This window comes from Ranitomeya variabilis, chromosome 4 (genome assembly GCF_051348905.1).
Source record: "Ranitomeya variabilis isolate aRanVar5 chromosome 4, aRanVar5.hap1, whole genome shotgun sequence".
Taxonomy (NCBI): Eukaryota; Metazoa; Chordata; class Amphibia; order Anura; family Dendrobatidae; genus Ranitomeya; species Ranitomeya variabilis.
The window spans coordinates 751,307,080-751,322,169 of NC_135235.1; the positions used below are offsets into that span (position 1 = coordinate 751,307,080).

Consider the following 15,090-nt stretch of genomic DNA (forward strand, 5'->3'; position numbering starts at 1 on the left):
ACTAGTCGGCTCCGTAGTATGTACATTTGACTAGCCACCTGCTGTGAGGAAGAATGGCTATTCCTTCACTAGTTGACAAAGCTTAATTACATTATAGCTTAGGGCTGCAAGTATTGGGGGAAGGAGACATTTTGTTACAGATTAACTCAAAGCACAAGAAAATACATATATTACAGCTAATAGAAACCAGAGAACAGTTACATACATCAAATGGCATATTATTCAAATACAGGACAGGGTAAAAGTACATATCATGACAATCCCTTCCCCTCCCAATTTGTGTACGTACTAGGGACCTCTACAGGTCACTGGTTAAGTACACACAGGCAGAGCGTAACTTACATGTGGCTTCATGCAGCCACGAATTGGCATCGTAGCTCTCCCACATCATTGCCCAGGAGAACATCTGCAGGCAGACCACCCATCACCCCAACCACACATCGCCTGACCCCAAAACCAAAGTTCAGATCCACAGTGGCTGTGGGAATAGTCCTCCAATGTCCACCAGCCAGTTCAATAACAATCCCAGGTCCTCTATGGATTGCCTCAGGCCGAACCACTCGGGGATCAGCCAGTGTGAGGAAAGCCCCCGAGTCACAAAATCCAATAAGTCTCTGTCCATCCAGCACGACCTCCTGCAAGTGCTTACCTCGATGAGCAGACGTCATCATAGCTGCAGGTCGCACACCATAAACTCCTAGTGGTGCAACATGGGTGGGTGAGGCACTAGGCCAGTCCTCACGTAGTGGTGACACGTCTTCCTCCATGGCACTTGTCTGTACATAATTAATAATACGACTGGGTACAGGATCAATCCTCATTTGAACAGCTGGGCAGGAGGCTTGCAGATGCCCCGGCTGCCCACATCGATAGCATCTGTGCTGGGTCTCACTCCATCCAAGGCGTCCTCTTGGGTGAGGGGTAAGGGAACCTGGAGGCCGGCCCCCACCTGAAGGTGCTGTAGGGGTTTGAGGACGACTCCTCCATGAGCTGGCTGGGCATGAGGCCTGCAGATGCCCCGGATGCCCACAGCCATAACACCTGCGCTCTGCTACTTCCTCTCCTCGTCGTATTCCAGAAGACGCAGTAGAAGCAACTGGAGGGACATTTACACGGGTATCAGCATGAGGTGGTGGCTTAGAGGAACGGGGAACAATGGGGACAGAAGAACTGGGGGCCACCGGGGTTGTGGGGCTGGTAGGCCTCTCTCGATCCTCTAACAGAACCCTCCACTGAGGTATGATGGTGAGAACCTCATCAGCTAGAGCTGCAGCTTCCTCCACAGTGGCTGGTCTCCTCTCACGCACCCATTCCCGGATCTCAGCAGGGCACTTGAAGTAAAACTGCTCTTTTAGGATAACCTGGAGAAAGGTCTCCCAGGTTAAGGCCTCCTCTGCTTCCAGCCAGCGATTACATATTTGTTTGAGTCTGTGGGCATACATCTTGAAAGACACTTCCTCATCGCAGGCTAAAGTACGGAACTGAGTCCTGTAAGTGTCTGGCGTCAGACTCACAGCATAATGTTCTAGAATAGTCAGTTTAATCTCCGCATACTCACAGTTCTCTCGAGGGCCCATAGCTCTATAGGCTGCGGCAGCTCCACCCTCTAAGAGCCCCACCAGATGTCGGACTCGCTCCCTGTCCGGGACTTCCATTAATCGACACTGATGCTCAAAGTCCTGGAAGAAGCTCTCAATGTCGCCTGCAGCCTCATTAAACGGCTTGAAGTCTTTGCGGGACACTCTGGGAAGTTCCCTCATGGTGGGTGCTGGGGTTATAGTCTGTCTGGAGCTTCTAGCTCAGTTGTGTGTTGGAGACTGGAAGAGAAGGAGTGGGGATTCTTAGCTGAGGCAAGACCCCATTTCCATCTGGGACTGTGGAAGCGAACAGGGCGAGACTTGAGTTGAGGACATATCTCGTCGTTCGTGGGATTGTTTTGAGATCCCTTGGACTCGTGTGGACTATTGTTTTGTTAGCTGGCACAAGGATTATCGGGAGGTGCCCCCGAACCTGTTCCGTTGGACTAATTGTGGACTCTGTAGATCTACCTGCATGTGTTGTTCCAGCGTTCTGGATAATAAATCTGTGGAATCATCCCTTGGCCTGTTGTCCCTTCTTGCTCTGCCGTACACCCCGTCACAAACCATAAGATCAGTAGAGATTTATGTGCAATCAGGAACTTGCAAAAGGAATGCAGCCAAGTTCAGAATTGGCAAAAACATTTATGCAATCAGGAACTTGCAGCATTGATATGGTTAACCACTGGATTAACAGATACATACATGCAATAAGAAACTTGCAGCAAAGATATGGATAACCACAAGATTAGCAGAGACATCTATGCAATCAGAAAACTGCAGCAGCAATATGGTTAACTGTAGGATTAGTAGATAAGTATATGCCTCCAGGAATTTACAACAGATATATGTTTAGCCACAGGATTAGCAGAGATGTATATGCAATCAGGAATTTGCAGCAGATAAACTGTTAATCATTAGATTATCACAGACATATACACAATCAGAAACTTTCAGCAGGGAAATAGCTAACAGCAGGCTTAGCAGAGATGTGTATATATATATATACGGTATATATATATCTACTATATAATTGTCTAAGGGGTACTTCCGTCTGTCCTTCTGTCACCGTTATTCGTTCGCTGATTGATCTCGGCAGCTGCCTGTCATTCCTGCCACGACCAATCAGCGACGCGCACAGTCCGGAAAAAAATGGCCGCTCCCTACTCCCCGCACTCACTGCCCGCCGCCCGCATACACCCCTCCGCTCACACAGGGTAAATGCCGGCGGTAACGGACCGCGTTATGCCACGGGTAACGCACTCCGTTGCCGCCGCTATTAACCCTGTGTGACCAAGATTTACTGTTGACGCTGCCTATGCAGCGTCAATAGTAAAAGGATCTAATGTTAAAAAAAAATCATTACATACTCACCTTCCGATGCCTTTCCCACTCCTCGCCACCCTCCGGTAACCGCTCTGTGCAAGCAGTGGGATCCGGTACCACTTAGCGCATGGCAGAAGGACCTGCCATGACGTCACGGTCATGTGACCGCGGCGTCATCACAGGCCCTGTGCGCCTGCGCGAACAGGACCTGCCATGATGTCACGGTCATGTGACCGCGGCGTCAGCACACCCAGGGACTGGAAGCTGCAGCCTGTTCCGCGGACAGGACACAGAACTACAAGTATGGTGAGTATGTACACACTACAAGGGGACTTCGGATCGGAAGGTGAGTATGTTTATTTTTTATTTTTTAACCTGTCACGTGGCTGGGCAATCTACTACATGGCTGGGTTATATACTACGTCGCAGGGCAATATACTATGTCACTGGGCAATATACTAAGTGGCTCTGTGCTGTATACTACGTCGCTGGGCCACGTCACTGGGCAATATATTACGTCACTGGGCTACTAAGTCACTGGGCAATATACTACGTAACTGAGCAATATACTACGTCACTCAGCAATATACTACGTCACTGGGCAATATACTATGTGGCTGGGCAATATACTACGTGGCTGGGCAATATACTACGTCACTGAGCAATATACTACGTGGCTGGGCAATATACTACGTCACTCAGCAATATACTACGTCACTGGGCAATATACTATGTCACTGAGCAATATACTACGTGGCTGGGCAATATACTACGTCACTCAGCAATATACTACGTCACTCAGCAATATACTACGTCACTGGGCAATATACTACGTGGCTGGGCAATATACTAAGTCACTGGGCAATATATTACGTCACTCAGCAATATACTATGTCACTGGGCAATATACTACGTCACTGAGCAATATACTACGTGGCTGGGCAATATACTACGTCACTGGGCAATATACTACGTGGCTGGGCAATATACTACGTCACTGGGCAATATACTACGTGGCTGGGCAATATACTACATCACTGGGCAATATACTACGTCACTCAGCAATATACTACGTGGCTGTGCAATATACTACGTGACTGGGCAATATACTACGTGGCTGGGCAATATACTACGTCACTGGGCAATATACTACGTGGCTGGGCAATATACTACATCACTTTGCAATATACTACGTCACTCAGCAATATACTACGTGGCTGGGCAATATACTACGTCACTGGGCAATATACTACGTGGCTGGGCAATATACTACGTCACTCAGCAATATACTACGTGGCTCTGTGCAATATACTACGTCACTGGGCAATATACTACGTCACTGAGCAATATACTACGTGGCTGGGCAATATACTACGTCACTGAGCAATATACTACGTGGCTGGGCAATATACTACGTCACTGAGCAATATACTACGTGGCTGGGCAATATACTACGTCACTGGGAAATATACTACGTCACTCAGCAATATACTACGTGGCTGGGCAATATACTACGTCACTCAGCAATATACTACGTGGCTTGGCAATATATACGTCACTGGGCAATATACTACGTCACTCAGCAATATACTACGTGGCTGGGCAATATACTACGTCACTCAGCAATATACTACGTGGCTGGGCAATATACTACGTCACTGGGCAATATACTACGTCACTCAGCAATATACTACGTGGCTGGGCAATATACTACGTCACTCAGCAATATACTACGTGGCTGGGCAATATACTACGTCACTGGGCAATATACTACGTCACTCAGCAATATACTACGTGGCTGGGCAATATACTACGTCACTCAGCAATATACTACGTGGCTTGGCAATATACTACATGTCTGACCAATATACTACGTGAGCATACATATACTAGAATACCCGATGCGTTAGAATCGGGCCACCATCTAGTATATAGTGGAGTCGATGAGGTTACAGTAATACCCACATTAGAACTTTCTGCTTTTGCACAATAAATTCACTATCAATTTATTTTTACATAATAAACCAAAAGCCTAAACTTTTATATATATTGTTCTTATTAATAAAGCTGCGTCTGGGCTTGTTTTTGAGAAACAAGCTTTAGTTTTCATTGACACAAAAGACTGTTTGGTCAATTTGTATTTGATTTTATGTAAGGTGGGAAGGTCTGAAGTGGCAATTTTGGAGTATTCTTTTTATGTCGATTTCATCAGGCAAATAATGATCGCGTTGCAGGAAGCCAACGGGTGTGACAGAGGCAGCAATCTTCCTCTGTCAAACCTCTTATCTGCTGTGGTCGCTTTTAACGGTAGCAGGTAAGGTGTTAATGTGATCAGTGAGTAGTCTGATGGTGCTGTGCTAGCGGCAGGGAGTGCTGTTAGATGGAGGGAGCGCTGCCTTCCTTATGCGAAGAGACATATACTACAGTACTTGTGAATAGGTATGGAGTGACGGGAAGTGGTTAATACTTATGCCAGTAGTCAGGACATCCATGGTGGACCTCAACTGCATGACAGCCAATATGGCCGCCTGGTCGAGGCCCAGCATCTCCATGCCCCAGCTTATGTATCATCCAGGTAGATTTGTGACCTGACCTTGGAGTGGCGCTGTATGCTATGCACGGTGCAGCTCAGGACTCACAGTATAGACGGGCGTAGTCCAGATTTCTATGTGTTCTGTGGATTGGAAGCTCTTTAGGAAGGCGTTACTGATAATATTCATCAGCACGGGCAGGCCGTTCTGCACTCGAGGGTTCCAGATGATCGTGAAGTTGTAAGTCTGGAAAAAGAAGAACTGAATGTTATAATTCTCTATTCTCCTGTTAGGAGTGCCCCCCTACTGCTAACCGAGCTGCCTCATGCAGCCGTACATCACCAAGCACAATGCTCAGCATCGGAGGAAGTGGTGTAAGACACAGAGAAGCCCCTGGAGGAGGATGTGGAAGGGGGGACACACTTCTTTCCATACAATGTGCCGGTACCAGCAGCCAGTGAAGGAGTCAGCAATGTAAAATCCTCCAGTGCATGACAGGTAGAATAAAAACCCTCCATTCATTACACTGCATGCAGTATAGTGTTTCCTATGTCTGGGTGATACAGACCCGACTGTAAGAAGTTGCAGTGGATGCCATACATCACCTGGTTCTAGGAAAAGGAAACAAAGAGCAAACAGCCATAGAGGTCCCATAAAAAGTAGATTTTATTAATACAAATAATTAAAACCACCAGACAGAAAAGGCAGTATGGCACAGGGAAAAAGGGCACACATTAAACACGGCCAAACAAAACCGGGCCAGGACACCAACCCATAGCCAGATCACTTGCAGAGGTGAGATGTATTGGAGCAAATATCCATGTTGATTAAAAACAATACAATAGAGCAGGTTTATTACATCATTTCATCCCCAACATATGAATATGCGGGCAGCGATGAAGACAGCATGGCCAATCTTACCGGCTGACCCAATTCTAAAAAAGTTTCTTCCGGCCTATCCGTTACTCACGTTCCAGAGGGCTAGAAACCTTAGGGACCAGCTTACACATAGCCATTATGTTAGCCAGCCAGTGACCACATTCCTCAGCAGTGCTGCTGTGCGGAGTGGATGTACACCTTGTGGCAAATGTGCCCGAATATTGAGCGTTGCTCCTCTTCCTCTAACTCAGATGGCACTAAGAATTATATCATTAAAAAATATACGGTATGTCATGTACCTCTAGGTACGTGATATATTATACCACCTGTCCTTGTGGTCTTATATATGTTGGTTTGACCACAAGGCAACTCAAAGTTAGAGTTAGGGAGCACGTGCTGGGTATACGGGCAGCAGTGGAATGTAAGGATGTTACTACGCTTAAAACATTGCCCAGACATTTTAGGGACTTCCACTTCTGCGATGCAGCACTGCTGAGGCTAAGGGGTAGAGATCTCCTTAATATTAACATTAGGGGGGGGGTGCACTGTCCAAACGCCTCGCTCAATTGGAGACAAGGTGGATAGGGACCTTACGCACCATCCACCCGGATGGGTTGAATGAGAATATTTCATTCGCCCCATTCTTGTGATCCACTTTTTGTTGCGTGTCACGTGGGTAGCGTGATTCACGGCCTGGTTTTTATTATATTATGTGTGTCGTTTGTGTGTTCATTTTATTCAATTTGTATTATTCAGCACTTGGATATCCTGAATATTGAAGTTTCTATGTATCCGGGATAATTCTTCTATCAAGTGCTTCTGCGTGTCAACATCTTCAGTCGGCTATTTATATATGTATATATGTTGTCCCTAGTGTTGTTATTTATATGTATTTGTTTTATTTGCATGATTAGCGGTGTTTACTATATTGGGTACAATATATTTAATATGGGTTACTACTTAATGTTTTTTGTGTGATACCTGTATTCAATGCTTGTATTGATTATTATAGGCATAGTCCCCGTGATGCTGTAATATAGTACTGTATTTTCTCTATCTGATCACTATATGTTAATAATATTAATGAATGTTAGAATTATAGTTATACATTGGTGATTGTAGGATGTTGCCATTACTTCTTGTACCCCTTTTTACGGCATTGTTGGTCTTGTTCCCCCTTTTTTGTACCTTCTTTAATGTTCCCTTATCATTGCCCTGTTTCAATATGGCGTGGATGCTATTTTCTAGCCGAGTGCGCGTGCGCCTGCGTGCTTGGCCTTGTGAGCGCTCCTTCTTGCCGTCCGGCATGGGATCACCTGGGGCCCTGTGTGTTTCCGGTGCTGGCAGCCATCTTGGATGTCGCTCGTGCTGTCCGGCATTCAGGTGCGGTGTCTTGATGGCTCTGGAGCGCCCCCAGACGGAGGGCCGCGGGGTACTCGGTACCAGGCCTCTCTGTCTCAGTTCTGGGGTCGTCACGGTGGCTAGACCCGGTCCGTGACCCTGCTAAGGGGCGTCCAATGAAAGATTTGATAATGGTGCAGGGTGCAATGAATAACGAGGACACAGGGTTGCAGTCTCTTTTTCCATTCTCTGATTTTTCATATGCAGGACCGCCTGTCTATCTGCCCAGGCCTACTGCCTCTTCTCTTAGTACAGGATCACTGAGCCATCTCTCTATGGCTCCTAGGAGGACTCACCCACTAACCCCTACGGGTTTACTTCCTGTCCTCAATCTTTAACAACATTATCGAACATTTTCTATAACTGTCTAGCTAACTACATAATACTCCTATGTAAAACATCATTACTATTCACTTTCTTTTAAGGCAACATTATACATTAAGTGCAACTGGTGAACCTTCCCTTTAAGAGGGAACCAAGTCTCCTTGAGGTAGCGCAACTTCTCAAGTCGCAAGTCCGTGTACAGCAGGAACTCCTGTACTGTTTCCAGGAACCGTTTCTTCGAAAAGAGTCCCTTTTTCTTGTAAAACCAGTAGGGGGCAACCTTAAGAGGGTGCAAACTATTTACAATGCAGTTTGTGAACCATTCACCGTCCATGATTCGGCAGTCTTTATAACAGGGGTGTACAAGGAACAAAAAGGAAAATAAAAGCAAAAATAAAAAGCAATAGGGTTCCCGGGTAAACTAAGGGATCCCTTTAAGAATAACCCTGGTCGGGTATTAGCAGCAAAAAGCAGGGAAATAAGCAGTTAACTATGTACATACTCGCGGTTCCTAGGTTTATCCTCACAGAAGGTTACACTGCATCAACTGGTGACGGACACTCGCCGGCCGGTAAGGCTGCGGTCCTCTGTCCTCGGCGGATGCAGGATTGGTATTATTGGTTGGTCTCCCAGACGTGGTCAGATCACCCGGTGTCTGGATTCGAATGTCAGCTGTGGTTGCAAGTTCAGTAGCGGCGATAATACACACCGTAGCAACAGTATTAGCGCTTGTCAAATCCGGGTTAGTCGTAGTCGGGACAACAGGTGGCGCTACTGCCGGCTCGCATCGTTGGACGTCTCGAGCACACCACCCTTGCGCACTCCGGTGGCGAGTGTAGGTCACCTGGTCCCCCTTACATGGTAGCTGATTGTCATATCTATTACGGGACGAGGTCTTCACATTGTAGCTGGTAAAGAAGATTTCAGTCGGCAGTCCCGGTTCTTGTATGGAGCCCCAACCCCGCTTCGGGTGAAAGGCTAGTACAGTCCCCTGCCTTACCGAGTTCCTCTTATGGTGTTCAGTCTTTGGTCTTTGTACTCTTGGTGGGTCATTTAGTTCTGTCTCCTTTTGGTTTTGCCATTGTAGAATTAAGCATTGCTTATACTGTTCCCAGGTGAGCGCAGCAATGCTGAGGCCCTCCTGCCTGGCCCCATCCGGCCCGACCCGTGGGGTGTCCCACTGGAAGACCACCCCCTCTGAGCTCACATCTAGCGGTTTCCCCATCGTTGTTGGTAACGGAGGCACCAGCTTCTCCATGGTGCCTGGGGTCAGCACTACCAGCTCAGCGGTGAAAACTCGGCTATTGTCGGGCTGGGGAGCGGTCACGGGAGTAGGGTCGGTCGGGAGAGCAGGATCGGTCGGGGGAGCAGGGACGCTTTCCATACCTGCGTCTGATGTGATTCCACCGATGTCGATCTGTTCCGTTGACAAGGACACTGGAATCGGGTGCAGCCCGGACCGCGGTTCCTCCAGGGCGGCCTTCTGGCACCGCTCCGACTTCCATTGCTTCGCATCGGCTGGCTCCATATTCGGGATAGGCTGGCTCGGCCCCGCCACCAGTAGCTCCGAGAAGTCCGGATCCTCCAGCGGTGGTGGATTCGGGTCCGTCTCAGGTGGGCGAGGACAGGCCGGGATCACTCTGGGACTCGTTGGTCGCCATCCCTGCTCCGGGATCTTCGGTGGCACATGCACGTTGCCCCTCCATTTTCTGAGGGCGTAGCTCCTCCTTCGTCTCGTTCCCGCCGTTGCAAATCAGGGGGCGGTTCTCCTCTGCTTCTTGGCAGGTCGTCATCTCGCAGCAGTAGTCTGAGGGGGCGGTCGCCACTTTTGGCGCCGCTTTGATAGTCTCCTCCCATGGCACGCCCTTCTTCTTCCTCTGCGCTCCCAGTGACGCTGCAATGGCGGAGATTTTGGCGGGAACTTTTGGCGGCAAGTGGCAATCCACAGTCTTTGCAATAAATCACAATCACAGTTCAAGCACAATTCAGACACAGTTTCAAGGCACACATGACCTGATTCTTCAGGCTTAAGGGCCTCTCTGTCTCAGTTCTGGGGTCGTCACGGTGGCTAGACCCGGTCTGTGACCCTGCTAAGGGGCGTCCAATGAAAGATGAGATAATGGTGCGTGGTGCAGGTCGCAATGAATAACGAGGGCACAGGGTTGCAGTCTCTTTACCTCTTTACTGAAGGCTTCAGGATCCTCAATCCAGAGTACTGCTAACAGGGCTGGCTGAGACCGGCCGGTCCGAAGGCACCTCCAGAGTTCCCTTTGCAGGTGGAAATCTGTGCCTACCTTCTAGCGCCTGTGTGTTGTAGTACTTCCCTGCTGAGCACCACGGGATAGTCCTCACAACTGTTGTGTCTGTTTCTGATGTTCTTTCTCACAACTTATATCTGTTCTGATGTTCTTCTCCGTCCCCCAGATGATATGGCTAGGACGCACCCGTATGACGGGTAGGCCTGGAGTTCTTCCGGGACCCTAGTGACGGCTCTCTCCCACAGTTGCCCCCTATGTCTGCTTAGGTGATTTAGGTGAGACAGCCAACCTATAATTAACTGTCCTGCCGTTGGTTTGAAGTAATGCTTGGAGCCCAATACTTCCTCGGCGTTCCGGCCACCGTCTACGCGCCTCAGTAGGATGCTGCCTCGATCTTACGGAACGACTCCTACTGGTGTTATCTCCTTTTTGCTGTGATCTCGTTTCTCACTCTCCACAATAAACCTCGCTTCTTGTCCTTTCTTGAGATACCGCCGCAATGTAGTGCAGGCGCGGTTCCTTAACGCTCTGTCTTGTTCGCTAGGCCTCGGTCAGGATCCCACCCCTGACAGGGACACCACTGAATCTTTCCCCTGCAACACCCCCTGCCACAGGATGTTGCCTGGTTCCAACCCAGTCAGCTTCTAACTAACTTCCTATCCAACCCCCAGTTTTACCAGATTGTGAGGAGTGGCCTAATACATAGTACCCTTTGCTCCCCCTGGAGGCCAGACTGTGAAATGTATTGGTGTCTGTGATACCTGGTCAGGTGAACTCCTTAAGTGCCATCAGACGTACCATCACTCCCCTTAGTGGCAGAGCGTCAGTACTGCAACGACCAGGACTCTGGGGCGCTGCAGCTCACATACTACCGCATATGGCGGTATATAATGCACACCTTATAGATAGTATACTCACCCCCTGATGAAGGAGCAGCTTGCTCCGAAACGCGTGTCGGGGTCGGGTCCATCCGCCCATCCTATTTGCTGATCCTGCATGTGTTAGGTATGTGAAATATGCTGATATGGTAATTATACTGCAATGTTATTCATAATGTTCCCATGTTTAGGCACTGCTCTATTGTATTGTTTTTAATCAACATGGATATTTGCTCCAATACATCTCACCTCTGCAAGTGATCTGGCTATGGGTTGGTGTCCTGGCCCGGTTTTGTTTGGCCGTGTTTAATGTGTGCCCTTTTTCCTTGTGCCATACTGCCTTTTCTGTCTGGTGATTTTAATTATTTGTATTAATAAAATCTACTTTTTATGGGACCTCTATGGCTGTTTGCTCTTTGTTTCCTTTTCCTTGATATGTTTTGGCAGCTGGTCCCCATTGGTCCTTGATGCATATTTGTTCACTTTTAGCCCTGTGATGATGCACTGGTAACTTACAATCATTCATTTAAATATGCTTGCTTCAATATTATTTTGCTATCACCTGGTTCTGCAGTGACAGCTCGATGGCGCCGTTGTAGTCTGTAGTGTCTCTGTTGTACGGACCGTCCATGACTTTCACGGAGATGTCTTGCGCCTTGATGCCGTTGACGAACTCCTCGATGGCCGCGCCTGTCAGAGAGAACACAGCTGGTTGCGGGGATTATGCCAGAATTGTGAATTTTTCACTGGTAATTTTTTTCCGTTTTCCAGAAGTTTGGTTATTGTCACTGACAGAAAACGAGCCCCGATACGGCGATGGTGACGGAAAAAAAAACAAAACTGATGGCTCTTGGAAGTGTGAGGAGCAACAAAGAAAGCACAAAAATGTCCCAATGTGGTAGGATCAGTGATAATTTCTGATCTCTGGAGGCCCCAGACTTGCACCGATTCCCAGAATCTGGCTCTGAAGTGTCGTGATGGAATCAGGCCATAGCCGCACATGTGCAGCATCGCTCCATGCACTGGTTATTACCGGGACACAGATCAACTGCTGGACATCCATGAAGCTACGTGACTGGCATTACCGGGACACAGATCAACTGCTGGACATCCATGGAGCTACATCACTGGCATTACCGGGACACAGATCAACTGCTGGACATCCATGGAGCTACGTCACTGGCATTACCGGGACACAGATCAACTGCTGGACATCCATGGAGCTACGTCACTGGCATTACCGGGACACAGATCAACTACTGGACATCCATGGAGGTATGTCACCAGCATTACCGGGAAACAGACCAACCGCTGGACATCCATGGAACTACATCACCAGCATAACCAGGCAGCGGACCAACCGCTGGGCATCCAGGAAGCTACATCACCGGTATTACTGGGACATGGACCAACCATTGGGCATCCATGGAGCAATGTCACCAGCATTACCAGGAAACAGACTTACCACTGGACATCCATGGAGCTACGTCAGCAGCATTACTGGCACACAGTCCAACCGCTGGACATCCATGGAGCTATGTCAGCGGCATTACTGGCACACAGACCAACCGCTGGACATCCATGGAGCTATGTCACCTGCATTTCTCAGACAGAAACAAACCACTGGACATCCATGGAGCTATGTCACTGGCATTACCAGGCAGTGGACCAACCGCTGAGCATCCTTGAAGCTACATCACCGGCATTACTGGGACATGGACCAACCGTTGGGCATCGATGGAGCAATGTCACCAGCATTACCATTGAAAACAAATCAAAAAGTCAAAGATAGATTTACGATGCAGAGAACAGGGGCGCCAGCCTCCAGCACTGGGGTAAGGACCTAGTGGGGAATAACTGCTCTTTCCTACCTGTGTTGTTATGGACAAGGAGGCTGGTGAAATACTTGTGCTCCCGGTGTCCCGGTCCTCGGAAATAAAGGTCCGGAGTGAGTTTCCAGTTATGAAAGGATGGCAGAGCATTTAGTAATACCGTCGTAACAATCAGGGGCAGAATGTACAGGAACAGAAGGAGCAATCTGAAACACAAGAAAAGGGTAATCACCCAGTGCGCCCCATAAAGAAAGAGAGCATGGGGGGACGCAGGAGGACATGGGTAAAGGCTGCTGTCAACAGGAGATCCTCAGAGAGAAGTATAATGGTGGCCTCCACGTCAAGAAAGTCTGAGTGGTGAGGAAGTACTTTGGGTAATCCTGGACACTAAATTGTAGTGAAGTGAACAGGAGACTGAATCTGTGGAATCTCCAGGACTGTAGTGATAAGAATGTCTCAAGTGAAGGCGTCCAGATTCCCAAGTGACAGCGTCCAAATTCACAGATGCACTGGTTTCCAGGAGACAGCCACACTGGTTCCCAGGTGACAATCATTCTCATCCTCATCCCCTTGAGAGGGGGCATTAGAACGAAACTTTGGCCAAGGCATACAGGTGACTGACCCTTTTGCTTTTGGTGTCACAAGAGGGAACTTCTCACTGGGATGTGGTGGACAGTGCATTGGGAAGGGTAGATGGCCTAGAAAGACCCTGACAGATAGGGAGACCTTACAATGGTAGGGATTAGTCAAAGCTGAGAAAACCTTTAAGGACTCACATGGATCGGATGCCTTTCATGTCATGCTTTAGCTTCAGGAAGCGGATCCGCGCCACCGTCAGCACCTGCTGCCTCCATAGAGCCAGTCCGCGAAGAGTGATAGTGCCAGAGTCTGACATGAGCAGTGCGGAGTCCTCCACCTCCGAGGACATCTCTCTGCTCTCATCTTCAGAGGGAGCAAAAACGCCATAATCTGATCAAAAGAAAGAAATATATAAAATCACCGCTAGTGAAGGGAAAACATAAAGGCATTGTAGATCAGATTGGAAATTAATCAAGAGCGTAAAAGAACGGTGCAAATAATAGTGCAACTGTCACCGGTAGATTTACCATCATTTACGACATGGAGTAGATCTCAGATTATGGTGCTTGGACATCCAAAGATCCACCCAATCTAATGAGAGGTGCGGGCATCTGAATGAACTGCCCCCCCTCCCATGTCTTCTTTCTGCCATTTACCTCCTTTTTCGATCTCCTCATCTCCCTCCAGTTTCAGGAAGACGTCGTCCAATGTGGTGATGGACACCCCGTAACTCACGATGTCCGCGCCCACGTGCTCATCCAGGTGAGAGAACAGAGCTGGGGGAATAAGTAGGATATTTTGTGATAATATGTTACATGTGATCCCATCATGGCTGTCACTCGGCAGCTGTTAGTCTGCACTGGAGATTTGTAGGTTCACTTTTAGGATAGAGAAGAGCGAGTACCTGGAAACAAGTCCATCTTGTGGAAGGGCAGGGTGAAGGTGAGGTCCTCTACGTTCTGGGTGCTGAGTTTGGCGCTGGAAACGTGTTCTTGTACAAGAGAGGTGATGGCTTCCGGATTACAAGATGGAGACACCTGCATCCTAGGAGGAGATAATATGGCGTGTATCTGTAAGGGTATGGACATGCTGACTGTTTCTCTTTGAAGAAATTAATTTGAATGTAATGTGTAAGATGGCGCCGAACAAGGAATGCAAAATGGTGGTGAGTGGCGTGAAACAGCAAGGAGGTTCCACCCATAAGGGGCATAGAGTGATCAAAATGGCACGAAACTTTGTCAATCCCTTCAGAGGTCGCGTCTACAGGCGGGAGTGTCGGAGCCAAGAGTACCAGCCCACAACAAAGAATGACTGTTGTTGGAAAATGAAATGAAAAGATATGCCTGGTAAGGTGTGTCCCAATTAAATGGGCAGAGACGACTGTGAAACGGAATGGTGAGTCAGAGAAGACGCCACCCAACAAAAGGCCATGATGAGCCTCAGGAGGCAGAAGAGACGGCACCATTTGTGGGTTTTAAGTCAGAGAGTGAGCAGTAATGTGAGAT

The 15,090-nt window shown here is 48.3% G+C and overlaps 1 protein-coding gene across 1 annotated transcript in view; it reads right to left on the reverse strand.

Annotated features, from left to right (window-relative positions):
* LOC143766774 (ABC-type organic anion transporter ABCA8-like) overlaps positions 1-15,090 on the reverse strand; it is a 158,366-nt gene that overhangs the window by 90,085 nt on the left and 53,191 nt on the right. Inside the window, exons 18-23 of the mRNA XM_077254726.1 lie at positions 14,490-14,629; positions 14,242-14,361; positions 13,783-13,975; positions 13,046-13,212; positions 11,737-11,864; positions 5,543-5,680 (exon numbers count right to left, since the gene is read on the reverse strand). Of these exons, the coding sequence (XP_077110841.1) occupies positions 5,543-5,680; positions 11,737-11,864; positions 13,046-13,212; positions 13,783-13,975; positions 14,242-14,361; positions 14,490-14,629 (886 nt within the window). The remainder of the gene's footprint in view (positions 1-5,542; positions 5,681-11,736; positions 11,865-13,045; positions 13,213-13,782; positions 13,976-14,241; positions 14,362-14,489; positions 14,630-15,090) is intronic.